Source organism: Acomys minous (assembly GCF_964271855.1).
Source record: "Acomys minous genome assembly, chromosome: 1".
NCBI lineage: Eukaryota > Metazoa > Chordata > Mammalia > Rodentia > Muridae > Acomys > Acomys minous.
The window spans coordinates 105,336,372-105,355,980 of NC_140483.1; the positions used below are offsets into that span (position 1 = coordinate 105,336,372).

The 19,609-nt window shown below is 44.2% G+C and overlaps 1 protein-coding gene across 18 annotated transcripts in view; it reads left to right on the forward strand.

The window, feature by feature from the left end:
- Positions 1-19,609, forward strand: part of EYA1 (EYA transcriptional coactivator and phosphatase 1) — a 166,983-nt gene that overhangs the window by 139,817 nt on the left and 7,557 nt on the right. For 13 of the 18 annotated variants that reach the window (XM_084792197.1, XM_084792199.1, XM_084792186.1 and 10 more), the window contains 5 exons: positions 10,630-10,688; positions 10,802-10,962; positions 11,845-11,959; positions 12,033-12,181; positions 15,323-15,423. In XM_084792197.1, the coding sequence (XP_084648323.1) occupies positions 10,630-10,688; positions 10,802-10,962; positions 11,845-11,959; positions 12,033-12,181; positions 15,323-15,423 (585 nt within the window). The remainder of the gene's footprint in view (positions 1-10,629; positions 10,689-10,801; positions 10,963-11,844; positions 11,960-12,032; positions 12,182-15,322; positions 15,424-19,609) is intronic. The other 5 variants (XM_084792193.1, XM_084792198.1, XM_084792192.1 and 2 more) reach the window with 1 other exon arrangement.

Sequence of the window (19,609 nt, forward strand, 5' to 3'; positions counted from 1 at the left end):
CTCCGGTCCATACTCTCAGCAGGAACACTAGCTCTAAAAGAAAGGAAAGAGAGTTAAAAAGAGCACCCTGTCTGCGGCCAGTGACAAATTACATGTGCAAAAGTGACGGGCAAGCCCAATCGAAAATGGAGAAATCGGTTCGGCGGTAAATCAAAGCTCACTCTCAAATGTGGCCTGCCAGTTGGCATTCACCAGTGGTATTTTCATTAAATGTGCACTGACTTCTTTTGTCGTAATGCTCTGGATAATAATTATTCCATACTTTAACCCGGCTTTTGGTCTGTCATCATCATCAGCACACTTTAAGTTATATAATTATAATGTAAAACGCACGCAATAACTACTGATAAAGTTACATGCTATAATTGGAAAGCAAGTCAAGCGCTAATCCGTCACCCTGTGTTGTAAATAGCCACGGCCTTTTATATTAGCTGAATAATGAAGGAAGCAGCTGTATATGCTCATCGGCGTGTACATTCAGCATCAGTGCTTAGCATAGACCAGACTGAAACACCTTGCAAGGGAGTATTGCCCAGCGTCAGAACACCAACTTAGCAGGTGTGGAAGACCCCCAAAATTAATTAAAGATGGATCTTATACCCAATTGTAAACATCCATTGAACTTTTAAGGAAAAAAAATGTTTAAGTATTGATATCATTAGACCAAACGTAGCTATATCATCACTGTCAATTAGATTAGCATGGGGATATTTTAAATAAGCACACTTTGCCTTAAATATTTATTTTTGGTTCTTTCTGGCTTATATTAAGCAGGACTTTTTGCCCTGAGGTTGAGAGTGTGGCTAACGACAGGTAGATTTCATATAATCATGCGGTAAAGGAGGTATTTGTGAGAAGGAAGCTCAGGCCTCCAAAGAGTCACAATCTCCACGGAATCCCTTGGGAACTCAGAGAGCCACATGCCTTTTTTTATTATTATTATTAAGTTAAGTTTTATTAACTTGACATCCTATTTTAATTAGCATATTTTGAAAGGATTAATACAAAAATAATAAAATTTTGGATTTTTTGCTTTCTAGTTATTAATAAGCACAGCAGTGTTGACAAGGTTTTTTAAAATATATTTTAATCATCATAAATATCTGTCCCGGTTACATAATATACCCAGCATATAACTTAAAAACTTTAGCTTATCTTTTGCTTTAATATGCCATGTGTAGCCACTTTCAGTTAATACCTTAATCTCTACGTATTTTATGGCTATTAATATAAACAGGTTCAGAATAAAATAGCAAACGGCTTACCTTTGTTAAATGGCTATAAATCAAATCTTGGGTTTATAATACAAGAGTCAAGGTCCTCCTCCTAATGCAAACATAATTGGAACAAAATTCCTGTCCCACTTAGGAAAAGCCCCAAAGGATACAGTAAGCACAAATACAGTCAAGCGCTGCTTTTGGAGTGAAACAATAGGAAACAGAATGTGTGTCTTTCCACAAAGATACTGCAGGGCCTCTTCTCAGTTTCTGAGATTTGAATTCCACTTGTTTTCTCATTGGCTTGTGCAGTTATGTCATCATATTCCTATCGAAACAGATAATTGGTATTAAAACATTAATTTAAAATATGCATCGAAGCCAGAAGCACACAGGGTTTCAAGCAGGAATTTAAAGCTTCATTTTCGGGGCTTAACTCTGTAACTTGTATGTATGTCTCCAAATTCTCAAATGGGAGAATAAACGTAACCGTCCCTCGTTCTTCATTGCTAACTCCCTTAGTGGCAGGAGATGTGCAGGGAAGCTGTGAGCATCCCTGCTGTGACCCACGTAGGTGCTCTAGGGTCCTGCCAGCCAGTGCAGTGTGCAGGCGCTTTGGATCTCATGTCCTCCTCGTCCCGTCACCAGGGCTTGTTCTGTGATGCCAAGTGAAGGGAGCACAGGTTAGGCTTGGGCAGATAGCTGGAAAACCGCTGTGATTGTGTTAATTTCTGTAAATACACAGCATCTCAGCTAGCACACTCCTTCGCACAGACAGAAGGCGGCAAGCGAGAAGCTGGTCCCTGCAAGTCCACTAACCTCTACCGTGTAGGATCTCAACAAGGCACGGGCTCATTAGAGGCAAAGTCCTTCACCTTTTTCATCTGTGGGCTTTTGAGGAAACCATTTCTCTCCCTCCTCAGACTTTCTGAGTCATAGATGTTCTTGAGGGAGCAGTCTGGGGTACTCATCTTACCATGTTTTTCTAAAAAAAAAAAAAAAGTTATCAAAATATCCAAGTTGAACTTAGAAGTTACTGCCAAAAGTCACCATGGAACGGGCACTCCCCAAAGACCCGTCACTCTGATACTGCCAACAGCATCAGCCTGAGAGGCCATCTGTATGATTCAGCCTTCCTATGACGACAGTGTGAGCAAATCAACAGGGGCATTTGTTCTGTGGGGTTGGGGTCGGGTTTGGTCGTTTTTAAGGTTAATTTGTGAAAGCACAGCTTGATGACCGTCAGTGTGGGCTTTCTCTGATATCCTTTGCTAAATATGGGCTTTCATATTAAGAAATCTGAGGAATCTTTTTTTTTTTTTTTTTTTTTTTTTTAGCAACTTAGAGATAGCAAAGGTCTCAAGCCAGTATCCATATTGTTCCCCAGGGAGTTCCTATCTCTGAACGTAGCTGTCTGTTGGCACATAAGAGAGGGGCACAGAGGCTAGGAGTTGTTTCCTCAGCCTTGGCCACTCCTCGATGGGCTCAGTAGATGTTGCTGGTGTCAAGACACATGGAGCTGCCAAGATGGCTCAGCAGTTTAGAACACATGTTGTTCTGGGAGAGAATGTCCGTTTGGTTCTCAGAACCCACATGGCAGCTCACAACCATCTGTAATTTTAGTTCCAGATAATCTGGTGCCCTCCTCTGACCTTTGCCGACACAACACAGCGCACCGTCGTGGTACCCGTACATACACGCAGACAAGTGTCGAACAGAGAAGTCAAGTCACTATTTTATTTTAAAGGGGCAATAATGATAGCTAGCCATTCCATGACTTCTTCCATTTTAGCTCTGGACAGGAAGGTATTGAAACAATTAGAAGGCAAGACGGTGGTCTGTTTTCTCCTGGTAAATTTTGGAACGTTGATAAATGCAGGCGGGTGTTATAAGAATACGGGCAGGGTAACCGAACTTATCCAAAGACAGGGCTCTAGCGTTCTCATATTGTTTCCTTTTTGTAAGTGCCTTGGAGTCTTCCGAGAGCCTCTGTTTATTCAAGGACTTCAGATTTACTCCAAGTGTGTGTTTCCAGGTTCATGTTCAGAGGTAGAGAGCATCAGCGTGCTGCCCGTGACGTCCTTCTACTTGGCACTGAGAATAAGGCCCATTGTAACTGTCTTAATTCTCTTTATTAATTTTCCTAAACTAGCTTGAGTCGTGCGGTGTATTTTTCCATAATTATGGTACAAGCAAAAGGCTTGGGGGGGAAAGAACAACCACTACAGTATCAAAGCAGAATAAATATTTGCAGAAAAATTCTGCCATAAGTTAATATTTTGCATATGAGGCCCTGTACAAAATCTGAGTTATTCCCGGGGCTTGATCCAAAAGAACAAGGCTAGGGCCCACCCCTAGACACCCAGAGATGATGACAGATCAGAAAAAGGTCAGCTGGAGATGCCATGCCAAGAATAAGACAGGAGGGACCAGAAATATGCAGAGAAACCGTGCAGCGAAGTCCTAAAAGTGAAGGCCGGTTGCTGGTGATCGTGGGTGCCTAATTCACATGGCTGTGTGCCAGCTGCTCGGACCCGAGCTGTGTTCTGCGGCCTGGTGTGTTGGCTGCTTCCCCAGCCATCGTGTGAGCACTGTACAGCTTGGCTTTGGGAGTATGAGGGGGCTACAGAGTGCAGACCAGCAGTGCCTTCAGATGGCTTATTTTATGTCTCTTACTCTTCAGTGAATCACAGTAAAGGAAAGTGGAGGAAGGAGAAAGTTAGATGCTTTGCTAGACTTTATCTGTCAGGTTACTTAAGAGCTCATGAGTCCATCCTCATACCTCAGAGAGCTGCTAGCTGCCCTAGTTCAGCTCCCGCTATTGAGATGGTACCTTAACCTGTGTTCTTGGCCTTCATATGTTTTTTTTTTTCCTGCTCACAGTGTGCCGGTATCAGTGTGACAAGCTAAAACCACATTCTCACCACATACAGTCATGCTCTGTATGCACTTTGTCACCTGGTAAAGACCCAGTAACTGTATGTGAATGAATCTCGTTCAGGACCATGGCTCTCTTGACATGCCAATCATTTAAGGGCCTGGTGTTGACATAGAGGGTTGAAACTTGCACTGGATGATGGAGGCTGCCCATCCAAGCTCTAGGCTAGAAGAAATAAACACAGTCCCAAATCCTGGGGTTATTCACTAAAGGCTGCAGAGGACACACTTCTCAGCTGGAGTCCCCTAAGGCCCCAAGAAACTGACAAGTCACAAAGACCCTTGGTCTCTGCTGTCAGTGGTGGTCAGTTGTCTGTGTCCCATAAACTTGGAGGAGCCTGGAAAGATGTTGTGAGTTGGAGTCCTGTTGCTCTTTGCTTTTGAGTCTTTGTTTCGCAAATTAGATTCGAACATTAAATGTTCTTGAACTTTCTCCTACAAACACAAGAAAACACCCTCCCCGCCTCTCCAGGAATTCCACAAGAAATGGGAGCAAAGCAGCTCTTATCCAAAAGATTTGGAACCAAAAGGGTTCCAAGGGAGAGGTTTTTTTTTTTTCAAATTACAAAACTTTTGCATAGACATAGTGAGATAACTTGAGAATATGACCTAGGCTTAAGCAGAAAACTTATTAATATTTTACACGCTCCTGTTATGATTAGCCCACGGGCAATGGTATACAGTATTTTGTAAGTTTTGCTGTGTTTTGACTGTGGACCCATTGCCTGAGAAGTATAGAATTTCCCATGTGTGGCATCTTGGTTCAAAGAGTTTTAAGACTGTGGACCATTTTAGATTTAGAGTTTTTGGAGCTAGGGACTCACATCCTGCACAGGATGGGCTGCTGATGAACAGGTCTGCTGTTCCTGGGCAGGAGGGGTCTGCAAGGTGGAGAAGTGGTCAATACCCAGTGCTTCAGTGCTTCCAGAAAGTGAGGGACCAACCCCCAGGACAAGAAGTGGCTATGTTTTAGTGACGTTCAAATTTAGTAATTACTAGTAATTTTTTTCTTAGTAAAAGGTAGCTCTGCACTCACCCCTATTTCTCTTCAAGATTAAATGTGCGATTTGGCCTCATCTGTAACTGGTAGGATTAAAATGTTGCTTATAGGCTGGCAAGATGTCCCAGCAGGTAAAGAGGCTCGTTGCCAAGCCTGACGACTTTGGTCCCTAGGGCCACATGATGGAAGGAGAGAAATGACCCGAACAAGTCATCCTCCATGCATGCCCTGTGGCACTCACATGCCTGCACCCACACACATCCGGCACACACACAATAAGAACGCAGTAAGTGCTTTTTAAGTGTTATAATCCTATATCCTGCTGCCACCAAATTGTTTTCCCCTTATGTGAAGTTTCTGACTTAAAAACCCTTAGCATAAATAATATCGTTTGCTCACATCTGATCTATTTCCAACTCTATGTCAATTCTGATGTGTGAGATTTGGGGATCCAGAGAAGCAGGGGCTGTTTACCAGTCCTCCCCCTCCCCCCTCCCCCCTCCTGCCCCCCCCCCCCCCCCCCCCCGCTTCTCTCTTGCCTGTAGGGCTGCTGGCTCTGTCCACTGAATGCCTTCTGTTTGTTAATTTTGAGAAAGAAAACAAAGGCTTGCCCAGTACTTGTCCCCTTCTCTGCCCACCCCAAGGCTGGTAGAAGGAAGAAGTCTAGCAAGCCAGTCCAAGACCCTAAAAGTTGTCTCCTCCTGTTAGTACAGTTCAGGAGACCCTTCCTCAAACACCACCCTTTATCTGCACATTAGTTTCTTGCAATCTCAGAACCAGCACAGGCAAGTGGTGGCCTGCGCCGTTCCCAGCCGAGGTCGGCTCCTCAGATCTCTGCCCCCTTAACTCAAGTGGGCTCTTTTGGGCCCCCCAGAGCTGATGTTGAAGTTACACAGGGAGAATTAATCTGTCTTTGTTAAGTTAGGTCACACCTTTTCCTGCTGCCAGTTTAAGCGCCTTGAGGTCAAGATCCCCTCAGGGCTGGGACTAAAGGTGTGCGCCACCACCCCCAGCTCTGATGGGTTTAAAGATCAGTTTGACAAGCCGGAAACCGGGGTGTGATGGCGCACTTTAATCCCAGTACTCCTGAGGCAGAGGCAGGCAGATCCATGTGAGTTCAAGGCCAGACTGGCCTACAGAGTGAGTCCAGGACAGCAGCCAAGGCTACACAGAGAAACCCAGTTTCGAAAAACCAAAAAAAAAAAAAAAAAAAAATCAGTTTAACAACAAAAACCAAGGCTTCAGCTGCCTTCTAAGAAAAGGTGTAGAGTTTATGAAAGGTCTGAGGATCTAAGAAAGTGTTTAAGAGTGAGAAGGTATTTTCAAGTTGGAGCCAGCTGTTTGCTGTGATCTCTGTGCCCAGTGGTTCCCTGAGCTCTTTCATCTGCCTGGGGCTTTTGAACTGTTCCCTTCACCTACAAAGCTCTGGTCTCAGAACTCATCGAGCATTGCGTGTCCCCTTGGCTGGCTGCATGGGTTCTGCTTAGCGTTTCTCCCTACCAGACCTCCCAGGCAGTGTGTTTGCCTGTCTTGTTGCATGGCTGTCTTACTCAGAGGCTGCTTCTCAGGGGGAGGGGTTTTTGTTGTGTGTCGTTGTTCGTCCCCCCCCAAGCCCCCTACCTCTTCACCCCCTCACCTCCTCACCCCCTACCTCCCCACCCCCGTATGTCTTTGACATCAGAAGCAGTAGTGGAAGGAAGCTACTCTTCGTAGACAATGAAGGCAGGAGTAAGCCCCTTCTTCATTACCTATGGTGCTTGTTAGCCAGCTCAGAAGGATGGAAGGACAGACTCTGTCTCTCTAGCTCTGTGCCCCCACCTCACCCCTTACAGTCACTAGCTCTGTGCCCCCACCTCACCCCTTGCAGTCACTAGCACTGTGCCCCCCACCTCTTGCAGTTACTGTTCTGTTCCCCCCACCCCAGCCCTTGCAATCACTAGGCCAGCTACTGGGAATCCTTTCACACTCCTCAGCCCTAGTGCTACACACTAATGTGTAAAATGTGCCCGCTTGGCAGTGGCTCCCAGAAGCGTGAGGGCTGGCCCAGGAGTTGCGTTCAGCAGTGGTCTCAGCTCATAGCCCAGTACATCTTTCTGAAAGTCCATTTCAAAAGAACATTGTCAACATGCGTGCTTTTGGAATAAGGGCTTATTTCCCCTTTGGAATTCTGTATGCCCTGCTCTCTGCAGCAAACATCGACTTTGGGTTTTCTAAGACCTATTTAGGCACCTGGAAAAGGATTCAGCTTCTCTGTCTCTCAAGCCTACAGACTCCTTGTGGCTTTGAATTTTGTGTTGTTTCTCAGAGCCAAAGGCTCCTTCAGCTTAAAACCAGGGAGTCTGAAAATAGGCCCTGGTGGATACAGGCAGTCCTGGTGAGACTTGATGGGCTGGGGTCAGATGGTAGGGGAGGAGGGCTCCCCCTTTCTGAGGACTAGGGGAGGAGGGAGAGTGGCACTGGGAGGCGCTGAGGGAGGGGGCTACAATTGGGATGTAAAGTGGATAAATTTTTTAAAAGATTAAAAAGAAAACAAAACAAACAAGCCCTTGTTTGACCACCGGCATCATCGCCCCAGTTATCCAGTTCTTTAAAGCAAATTTGGAATTAAAGAGTAAGCGCCCTCAAATGATGAGGTGCACCTAATAGATTCTTTCAAATCATCCCACAAGCTTCAGAGGGCCCTGAAAGCCAGGGTGGCTTCTGAAAAATGGGGAGAAGAGAGGTTCATCCTCCAGGATGCTGAGTTTCAGGAAATAAGAGTGAAGGTGTGGGTTCCGGTTCAGCGTGAACATATCTATGAGAAGCTAGCACGTGGCACACGCAGAGTGCTGCTGCCTCCAGGCTCCTGAAAGTCTTCGAATTTTTTTTTGTATTTTATTTGGCATGTGTGTGCGCAAGCGCATGGGGTGTTGCTAGGAGTCAGCCAGGATTTCAAGCATGTTATCAAAATGCTACCCCTGCCCCAGTCCTAGAAATCAAATGTTTGCTAGGTAACATGGGGCAGCGGTAACATGGGGCAGCGGTAACATGGGGCATCACTCATAAGTTCACAGTCTCAGAAGGAAATGGATCCTTTGCAGGGTCTCTAAATACTTAAGCGTACAGAACTAATACATTTTTTTTCTGTTGTCCATTAAGCAATAATAGGCATTTTCCTTCTCAAAACTGCAGGCTGAGTCTATTTAAAAGGCACTCTTGATTTTTAAAAATCTCTTTCCATTAAAATCATTCTACAAACTGCCCACATCCAGTAAGGAGAATGTCATGGGAGGCAGAGGGTGCAGAGGAGCTTTGCTTTAACCAAGTCACCTTGAAGCAAATCTGCTTTGCAGGTAAAAGCTTGAATCCGTTGGCTCTTGATTAGCGCTAGAAAATAATAATAATGAACAAGTCTTCTCTTGGGGGTCCAGCCTGGAACAATGACCTTTAAATACAGCTAGCAGGAAAAACAAAAACAGAGGGTGTGGAAAAACCATGGCAACAATGGGTCCTCAACTGTGTTAGCTCACTTCTCAGTGGGTGGAAAGTCGAAACTAAATCAGTTTAAAGTGAGATTCCTTACACCCTGCTTTCCAAGCAACCCTTCCCACCCTTGGCTATGGAATTCTTGAATATCCCACCCACCTACCTGACATCACCAAGAGAACAAAGTTCTCCTTTAGGCACTGCCACGACTTCCTTCTTCTGCTTACAACATGCTGAAAAATAAAATTGGAAAAAAAATGAACAACGTAAAAATTGCGTTGCTTGATAAAGTTCTGAAATTTCTTTTCTTGACTTAGAGACCCTTTAGAGCTAGAATCATGTTGTTTGGCTCACAATCACTCACTCTGTCCTCTAGACTAGGACTTAATTGTTGGTGCTGAGAAGCAAGATGACCCACTTTGCAAATGCTAAATTCACAGTCAGCCTGTAAAGCGCTCTGAGCCCTGCTTTTCCTTCTTTCTTATCTGAGGTCGCAGACCTCCAGAGAGCCCAGGAGGGATACAAGGTCAAAGGCTTCTCCTCCTTGGAACTTGCTACTTGCTGGGAGAGGGCTGCCTGCAAAATAGAAGCCTTGGGAAGAGGTTGGGGGCGGGTCACGCTTTTAATTCTGTGCAGGAACAGCTGGTTTGAATTTCTTTCCACTGCTGTCTCCTGCTGCCTTCCTCACAAACCCATAGAGAGGAGGATTTGTCCAGAAGGAGCCAGCGACAGGAAGAATCTACCTTCAGTTACTATGGCGCTGTATGTGTGCTGTTTTTGTGGCATAGCTGAATTTGCTGACTGGCAGAGAGAGAGGCTAGATGTGACATTGTGAACTCTGTCCAAAACCTTCCAGAGCCTTCTCCTGGAGAACCTTCTTCTAATAATGGTTTTATACCAAAACTCTAGTGGAAATAAATAGCCTAAGGCCCAGGGAGTAAAAAAAACGGCAGGGATAGGACCAACGTATAAAAGAAGCCAGGTGTAAGGATTCCTTGTTTCTGTACTACACATCTTCCTTATGCAGTTCTAAATCACTGTGTCCTCATGTATCGCTCATCGTCACACAGTCACCACAGGGGCTGGGGATACAGAGGGAGGATGCTCATTTGGTGTCACTTTGTGAACAGGTGCAAACACTGGGGACCTACGGAGCTGCGCTCCAGCCCATGATGGTGACTAGATGTTCTGAATAGTGTATACGCTATGCCTGCTTACAATAGCATACTAAACCCAGTGCTTGTCATGAATCTGTAATGCTAGTAAAACAGTAAAAAAATAACAGGAAAATGTTTGGGGGAAACATGCCATATGGCTTGATTATTTTTGTTTAGTTTTGAAGTCCTCCATGCTTTTTTAAATCCTGAGCATGTGGGTACATATGCACACACACACACACACACACACACAGAGAGAGAGAGAGAGAGAGAGAGAGAGAGAGAGAGAGAGAGAGAGAGAGAGAGAGAGAGAATAAAACTCACATCTCTCAAATAAATGGTAAACCAGTAACAGATTTTTTGTCTGGGCTCCTCGGCACACTTGCCTCAGGCTGTGTTGGTGTGTGGCTCAGCAGCAATCAGAGGTCATAATTTCATTGGCAGTTAGCATCAGGTTTAATTTTTCTAGCATGTTGCATTTACCAAAATGTCTGGTTTCAGTTAGGCCAGGCACTCTCTGAATCAGGCTTTGAGCAGTATGGTGTGTTTAGGTACCTGAGGTTTATGGAACACACATGCTAATTGTTTTCAATCACTTTCCTTTCTAAACACAAAAATGTGTTTTCTGAAGCTAAGCAACAGTAGTCCTTGATGACATTGCTTGTTTCTTATAGAAAAGGGCCCAAATAGGTAAAAATGTTAATTTAGCAAGGCTGCCATCTACTGACATAGTTGAAAAGCATGCCAATTAAGGTGTTTTCAAAATAACTGTGTGTATGTGTGTATGTGTGTGTGTGTGTGTGTTAAGATAGTTCTTAAACATTAACACACGCCATTTAAACTTGCATTTTAGGAATGTGACCAAGTTCATATAGATGATGTTTCATCAGATGACAATGGACAGGACCTGAGGTGAGTGCCTTGGTACTCAGACCAATTATTCCTCTCTTAAGAGTTTAATTACACAGCTAATTAAGGTGAATTTTCTGTTTGATTAACTCTGGGCTTTTCTTGCATCTGAATAGCACGTATAACTTTGGAACAGATGGTTTTCCTGCCGCAGCCACCAGTGCTAATTTATGCCTGGCAACTGGTGTCCGAGGTGGTGTGGACTGGATGAGAAAGCTGGCCTTCCGTTACCGAAGAGTAAAAGAGATCTACAGCACCTACAAAAACAACGTGGGAGGCAAGTGGCTGCTGGGTACCTCTGTGGGCCTGCTTAAGATAGTCTACATAAAAATCTGCAAAGGGCCGCTCACTCTGGGGCTCACACTGTTGGGTGTAATAGAGCAAGGACAGTTTCATCTAACTGACGTAGCTCTGCTACAATTTTGGGACAAATATAAGACTGGGAGTCAGCTGCCCTGGTTACCCAAGTGTCACAGGATAACCTGCGATGACCTGCTGTGAGCTCCTTGACCTCTCCGACACTCAGTGGCGCTCCCAAGAAAGCCTTGTCCACAACACGAAATGGGTTCTGACATATATTTTCCCTGACCCTGTGCTGTGTTGACCTGAGTCTTTTCCATGTGGTTCATAGTAATCAACATGGTGGAAATATGAAGGAAATAATAGTCAGTTAATATAATGCAAGGTTATAGATGGGGCTCTTTCCAGTATGGCTGGGTCTAGATACTCAAGGGCCATGATAAAAATATGTCCCTTCCTCTGGCGAGGAGCCACTCCTAGGTCAGTTACTTACAGGAAGTGGCAAAATGATGCCCAGTAGTCTACCAGCCCACCAGTTATTGAGGGGAGAGAGAAACATCATCTCATAGAGTCAGACAAAATTCTAAGACTCACTGTCCCTGACCAGACCAAGGACAATCAGCCACCCTAGAGTGAGACGGGGCATCAGCTCCACCCACACTCTGTGGTTAGAGATGGTCCCCTGATAGAAAGGGTGCTAGGAATGGCAAGACAGATGCCCCCTGCCAACTCAACACACATTTACAATCTAGTGATACCTGAAAACGTTCAGCTTAGGGAGAATGATGATCTCTGTAAAATGTTTCTTCTTTATGAATCTGCGTGGCCGTGTGGGTCTCATGAGCCTTCTGCCCCTCAGGTCTGCTTGGCCCAGCTAAGAGGGAAGCCTGGCTCCAGCTGAGAGCCGAGATCGAGGCCCTCACAGACTCCTGGCTGACCCTGGCCCTGAAGGCCCTTTCGCTCATCCACTCCCGGTGAGCTGTGGGCACGGGCTGGGAAGTGGGCCTTGCTCGGGCTTGCTTATCTTGAAGACTTATTTGTCAACAGTCTCCTTACTTCTTTGTGTTCCCGTAGGACGAACTGTGTGAATATTTTAGTAACAACCACCCAGCTCATCCCAGCGTTGGCGAAAGTCCTGCTATACGGATTAGGAATTGTGTTTCCAATTGAAAATATTTACAGTGCCACTAAAATAGGTGAGCTCTTTGGGCTTTTAACTGGTCCTTCGTCTTGATGTCGGTGTGACTGGGAAGGCAACAAACAAAGCTTGTTTCCAGGATTCTTGCTGCGTCAGATAAAGGGGAGAGTAATGAGAAATATGAACTATAACCCATGCAGCTGAGGGATAAATTTTTCTTTACTGGAGAAAGGAAAGCAAACGACTTAACATGAATTTGAGCTACTGTATTTATTCCTTTAGGTAACTTCAGTGCAAGCATCTGGTAAGCTGAAGCAAAGGCTAATACAGACCTATGCAAAGTGGAGATAAACAGCTCAGGATGGTTGTCTCTATTTTACTAGAAATGGCTTTTTCTTGGTTTTAGCTCAGTCTGTATTAAAACATGACTTTCCTTTTACTTACGGGAGGATGGGAGAAAAAAAAAGAAGCTTCCCAACAGAGAATGCAGAGTTGGGAGGGGGCGTAAAGTCTGACATGATGCAACCCAGTTAGAATATAAACTAAGACTAAAGAGGATGAGAAGTCCTTGACTTGTTCTCAAGAGGAGCAAATAACTACTACAACTACGACGTAGGATCCAATGCCAAGGAAATATGCAAGTGAGCCTCCAGCAGGCGTACCCTGGGTGCGGAGAACTGTCCTCGGCATTTGCATGTTCATCTTTACATTTTACAAATGAGGAAACATAAGTAGCCAGGCTGAAGTCGTTTTGGGTAAATGGCTCAGTGCCAAGCCGCAGGTCACTCAGACAGAAGAACTCTAAGCCTCTCCCTGCAAGGACACATCCTGTTGAGTGCCTGGATGTTGAGGTCAGCTGAGACCAGGTAGAGAAGGACAAATAAGAGTGTTTACAAAGCAGATATGCTAATGAGATCCTGGGAACAGCGAGGATTTACTGAGCCTTGGGAAGCTGTTGTGAGGTGCTCATGAAATGCCTGAGCTGAGCCTGCATTGCTACCCTGCATATTTACTGTAAGACAGAAAGAGAGTGGTCATCCTCAGAGTGGAGAAGAGCCTGTTCCGGGCTGCTAACTCCATGTGTAGACAGAAGAGCAAAAGTGACTTCCTCAGATCTAGCTCAGTCTACTAGCGCTTTCAGAACCCTGCAGGGCTCCTTTACTAAACACTTACTTGTTTGTGGTGTGAATTTCCCACCAGATGTTAACATTCCTAGAGCCTTTTTTTTCTCTCTCTCTCTCTCTTTTTCATCACAATGGCTACAGTGGGCAGCATTCAGTATATACTCAGAAAATGGTTTTGAATAAAAACGGTTAAGTTCTCTGTGCTTTGGAGAAGGCTGGTGTGGAGTTCTAGGCAGCTAGGTCAGCCTTGTCATGATTAACCAGGAAAATGAGGTTTACCTATCTGAGGTCAAGAAGGACCTATTCTTTGTGAGCTAACACTTTTTAATAAAATAAAGCTAATAAAAGCAAGTTCCTTATAAAAATAATCTTATGTTTGGTTTTGGTTTTATAAGAAAAGCAGGGATTGAAAGGCCTGCGATTATTTATGATCATGTCATCAAGTGAAATCAATGTGGAGCTCATTGTAGAGAGGGCAACAACATCTTTTTATTGTCTTATGCAAAAAAAAAAAATCTATATAACCCAAAGTTTTCAATGAAACCTGTAGGTGACAGCACACGGGCAGGACTTTTTTTTTTCCCACCAAAACTTTATCCTTAAAAGCCTTTAAGGAATTGGAGGATTAGCTCAAGGAAAATTAGCCTAGCCTGTGAAAGGCCGTGGGTCTGATCCCTAACATGATGAGGAAAAAAAAAAAAAGAACGAAGAAAAAAAGTATTCATATTTCTATCGCAATCAATTTAATCTTCCTTTCTGCACAAGTCAAAAATAATACAGCTTTGCAAGACATGTAAGGGTTTTCCCATTCAGAGGGAAAAGGCTGTTTGTTTGTTTCTTAAAGTGGCTTAAAATTTTCACAGTTTAGTAGCCAACTAAAAGCACTGAAAGGCATCTTTGACTAAGGCTGGCCGTATTACATTCTGTCAGATGCAAACAAGAGATTTTAGTGCAAAATACAAATATAAAGCAGACATTTGTTTAAGCAAACAAGCAATTTGTTCATGTGTATATCTGATCCTCATTTGAAAGAGGCGCAGGCCCTGCTCAGCCATTCACGTTTGAGAACTATAAACTGTCCCATTGTCCATTAAAATGACCTTATTGGCAGCAGAGACCCGGAACACCAATATCTTCTCTAAGAAGAAACAATGCCAGCATTAGCTGCAGAGATGTGCTGACAGCAGAGCCGCCAACCAAGCCCAGAGGAAGGCCTGACGTGGGAAAGATAATGGACAGATAACGGTGTTCTGTTACCTGTCTCCTGCTTCGCCTCTAGGAAAGTGCTTGGTTGAGCATGAGATGGCCGGGTGAGGTGGCCCCAGTCTTGCCGTGGTACCCACACCCATGATATCTGACGTTTATTTTAAGAGGACACTCATGGCACATCTTTAAGCAAAGTCATTAGGCCTTGTGTGTCTTTCTCTTGACCTGCAAGGGTTTGCGTTCTTTTGTAAGCCAAATCCAAGTTGGATTTTTTTTAAGTCACTCTCATTGATCTTGTATTATGTTCAGCTTGGTAGAACAAGCTTTTAAGGAAAAATAGGCTGCTGGAGTTGCATGCCTTTTAGTCTCACCTTGTAGGGAAAGGATGTGTTCCTCCAACACAACACACACACACACACACACACACACACACACTGTTATGTTGATGTTGTAAGTTCTTTGGAAAAGAATATTTAAACCAGGGAATCCAACATTTTGGCTTTGAGACATGACGTTGTCAAAGTTCATGCTTAAGAACCATACAATGGACCTAAACAACAACAAAAAAACCCTCAGAACTTAGGTAAGTTCGTGATTTTATGTTAGGCCACATAGATAGTTATCCTGGCCCCTAGCCTCATATGTCCCAGGCCACCAATTTTCAAGAGACAGCTGACACACTGCCCGTGAACTCACAACCTTTACCACATTGTGATGTCTTTCTGTCACTCAAGTGGCACGGTGTGGTTCCCTGGGTGGGATGGAGCTGAACCAGAAGCACAGACAAAGTGTCTATTCAAAACTCCCCAGCGGCATCAAGCTGGGCTGCCCAGCTGTTACACTTTCTGTCATTTGCTTTTACCCACTAGGCAAGGAGAGCTGTTTTGAGAGAATAATTCAAAGGTTTGGAAGGAAAGTGGTGTATGTTGTCATAGGAGATGGCGTGGAAGAAGAGCAAGGGGCAAAAAAGGTAAGCCTGCCCAGAGGGTGCCCTTCGCAGGTTCAGTCCTCAAAACTGTTAACTCCTATTGCTTACCCATGGGGACTTTCTCCCACAGACTATGAAATGTGGAGAATTGTAACATTGGGGGAGAGGGAGGAGGAACCCTAGTGACATGAGTAAGCTTTTCACGTGATGGCTGGTGAGAAAAGCAGAACAAGTCAAACAGTGTCCTTATACCTCGCATAGAGGACAGAGGTCAGGTGCTCACATCCAGTTACCTGATCCTGATGTAGCCTCAAACCTTCTCAAGCATCTCTTGAAGAGATGTTTGCTAAAGGTCAAACTGGCATCCAAGATAAAAGGACTTACTGGGACTTACTGCCCCAGAGGACATGCACCTTCTTTTTAGCATTAGGAGAGCATCTACCTTGCTTATATGGCTGGAAAGCGAGGTACGTTGAACATGACTGTAAAAGCCTCTTAAAGACATTCCCTGTGGCCCCATCACTGGCGTCTCAATTTCTGCATCTGTAATGCTATCATTCCCTTAACAGAAATTGTCTCATTTGGCATCTCATTGTGCTTCCTTTTCTTTCTTAATTTCTTAATTTCTTTTTCTTTCTTTCTTTTGTTTTGTTTTGTTTTTGTTTTTGTTTTATTTGAGAGAAAGTTCCTCTATGTAGCCCTGGCTGTCCTGGAACTTGCTCTGTAGACCAGCCTGGCCCCAAACTCAGAGATCCACCTACCTCTGCCTCCAGAGTGCTGGGATTAAAGGCATGCGATGCTGCCACCACCACCACCACCTTCTCATTACTGCACTTCTTACAGGGGCGGACCCCACGCCTCACAACACAGGGTCCCCACAGTCAGATTACAACTTGCCTTTCTGGTCTATCTCCCTCCTCCACCCAAACACTACAATCATGTTCATCTAGTGACCTGCTGCCTTAGTCCATTTTCTGTGACTAGAGCGAAATGCTTGAAATTGGTTGGGCTATAAATAATAGAGATTTATTTGGGCCAGTTCTGGGGCTAGAACTTTGAATAGCATGGTGTCTGTGTTTAGTGAGGCCCCTCTTGTTACATCATAAGGTGGCAGAGGGCATCTCCTGTGGACCCAGGGCAAAGTCTGTCTTTATCTTTGTAGAAAGTCACTGATGTCACAGTCCTTTTTTTGCACACACAGCCCACCTACGTCATGAGGTCAATTTAACTAATCCTAATTATGGCCTATAGTTCCCACCTTCCATTAATAGCACCATAGAAAATTGAGGAATCATTCCTAACACCTGAGATCTGGGAGACACAGTCAAACCATTAACGCCTCTCTTTTCACCACGCCCAGTCCTTTCCCTCAGAATATTTTCTCCCGAGTCTTCTTGTTCTTCTCTGGCTTGTTGCTCAAAGCTCATGTTACCCATCTTGTGTGTTCAGGCTCTTCTTTATAGCAGTGCTCACTTATGCTAGCAGTGGAGAGACTGTAGTGGAAATAGCTTAAATGCCAACACAATCCACATTGATTCACACCTTTTCTGTCTGTCTGTGACTTTGAACCAGTGTCTTAAGCCTTCTGTTTCATTTCCCTTTTCCCCGTACTCCCAATGAGGATAATCACAGCACCCAACCCCTTAGTCTTTTTGACCACTTAGATTCACTAAGAGATGTGACTCTCATAAAGACAACAAATGGCAGCTAGGATTACACACATAACAATGAACTTCTTTTTCAGTAACTGGACTGTCTTTGGGTGGACATCTGTCCTTCAAGATGCCATCCTCAACTTTCTTGTCCATCTCTAAGCATTGGCACAGTTGTACTCCATGCTTCTTCCAGGGCATCCTATCACAAGATGATTAAAGTCCCCTCCTTTCCCCATAAACTCATTACCATGAAAACAGCAATTCAGTTCTGCTGCCTTTTTCCAGTCAACACTAGAAATGACCCACAAAGTTCTAGATCTCAGATGTAGCATTGACTGTAGGGTGTAGAATGTAGCAGCCTTTTCATAGGTCTCTGAAGATGGCTTCCTTCACCTCTGGTGCTTCTGAATTCCTGTAAGAGTGCAGGTGCTGATTACACCTGTCTGCCAATGACACAAGATGCCACTGATGTGCCCAGTGCTGCCTGAAACCTACACACACTTGACCTGCTAGTGCTTGATAGGAGTGGCATGTAAACATTGCTGTCCTTCCTGTTTCACCAGTGACTAGCTGCAACTGTTCCTGGGTCCATTTGTCAGCCCAGACTAAATCAGAATTCCCTTAACTCAATCCTCGGGGCTGAGGAAGAATGGTTGGAGTCTAGCGCAGTGGCACAGGAACCTACACCGAACCTCTTAGTGGCCATGGGGATCTGGGAAAGACTTACACCTCTGAGAATCATGGCTCAAAGCATTTCATACTGTTGTAGCCCTGAGCCAGCTTTCTTCTGCCCTCCGCAAGCTAGGCCTTCCAAACTTTAATTTCAGGAGAAGGTTACCAGGCTGTGCCGTTCTAGTTTGTGTTTTACATAAGATGCAATAACAGAGATGAAATCCTACTGCAAGTGTGTCTCTTCCTGGGTCTTTCTGAGACGGGTAGATCTGGTGAGCACAATGTGGGAAACAGGAACTCCTGAACTGATGCTATAATTCAAAGGTGTCATAAGGCTTTATTTCTGTCCTTGAAGAGCAGATAAATTTATCTTCATTGTTTTTTGGATATATTATATTTTTTACACCGGAAAAACATATGTACCCACCAACAGTGAACATTCTCTTTGAATTTTTACTTGTGAATCTGCTTAGTTTTACTTTGATTTCTGTGGGTGTGTGTATAGAGTACGAGGAAAAAAAAAAAGGGATCCCCTTGGACCTTGTGGCCTGCCTGTGTGTTTAAAAATGCCAATTTTCAGAAGGTCAGATGCTAAAACCTTGCAAAGCATTCAAACACCATCCACCTAATACCAAGAATAACAGACTAAAAGACAATGTTTGAGCTAGCCTTTAAAAGAAACAAATACTTAACTAGTAATTCTTCATATTAAAGGAAGAGAGAAGGACCCGAGAACTGGTGACCTGAGTTGTGCTCAAAAGGAGAGACTATTTAATTAACTTACACGGGAGAACAGAAGAGTGGAAAGCCAGTCTCACTTGTAAGATAAATACATAGACAATGTCAGAGGAACCCCATGGATGAAGATGGCTTACACAAGCCGTGGGCTATGATCAGTGCTCAAAAGAGGAAACACCAGTCACCAGATCTGAAAATCCATCCGCAGCCCACCATTTTCAGACACTCCTTCCAATATCTCATTATAGCTTCACAGCGAGGCTTTAAAGAAGGGTCCACTTTGACACAATTGTAAGAAGAGAAAAAAATGGATATTCCACTGGACCTGGTGACATGTGCCTATATTCCCAGTGCTCAGGGACGGAGTAGGAAGATGGGAGCTCAAGGCCAGTCTGTCTATAGAGTAAGAGACAGTGCCCCTTCAAACTATAAACTCAAACATCCCAAGCATGCTAATATCTCATTTTTAAAAAGTATATATGGCTTGCGAAATACTGCACAAGTTTATTTCTTTGGTGGGTAACAGAGATATAACATAGGTGTCACCTTTCACCTAGTTTTACACAGTAATTATATTTTCACTCAACTGTTCTTCCAGGCGGATGTCTGCAGACAGGAGAGAGCTCTGTCCTGAGTATCATTTTCCTACTTACAAAGCAAATCACCCTTCTGATCTATTAGTTTCCAAGTAGTTGAAATTACTAAATGGCCTTTGGCTAGTGCCCCTCTCCCATGAAGGTCTGCACATTTGAGCACTCAAATCAAAATCAAGACATGTTGCATTTCTTCAAAATGAATTTTAACTGCTTAGCTGGCTTCTCAGTTTCCTATGTTCTTTCAAAAGTCCTAGATCATTCTCTCTCCCTCCCGTAAGAGATGTCTTCCTTTTGCCTAAATCATATTCTTCAGCTAGAGAGAGGAGCTTTTAAAGCCAGATATCAGTAAGCAGCCCTCCAGTTGCCTGAGTCCTCACAGGTCACTTGCTGACTCTTCTCTCATCCCAAGTCTCTTCACCAGTACAGTCAGGCTTTCCTACGTAATTCAATCTAACTCTATCATTTGTATCATTAAAGTGCTTCCTTAAAAGTGAAGCTACAACATGGTTTGAGTGAAGTAACCAAGCGCAGGTAATGGCTTTTTAAAGTTAGAATGGTAAGTAGTAA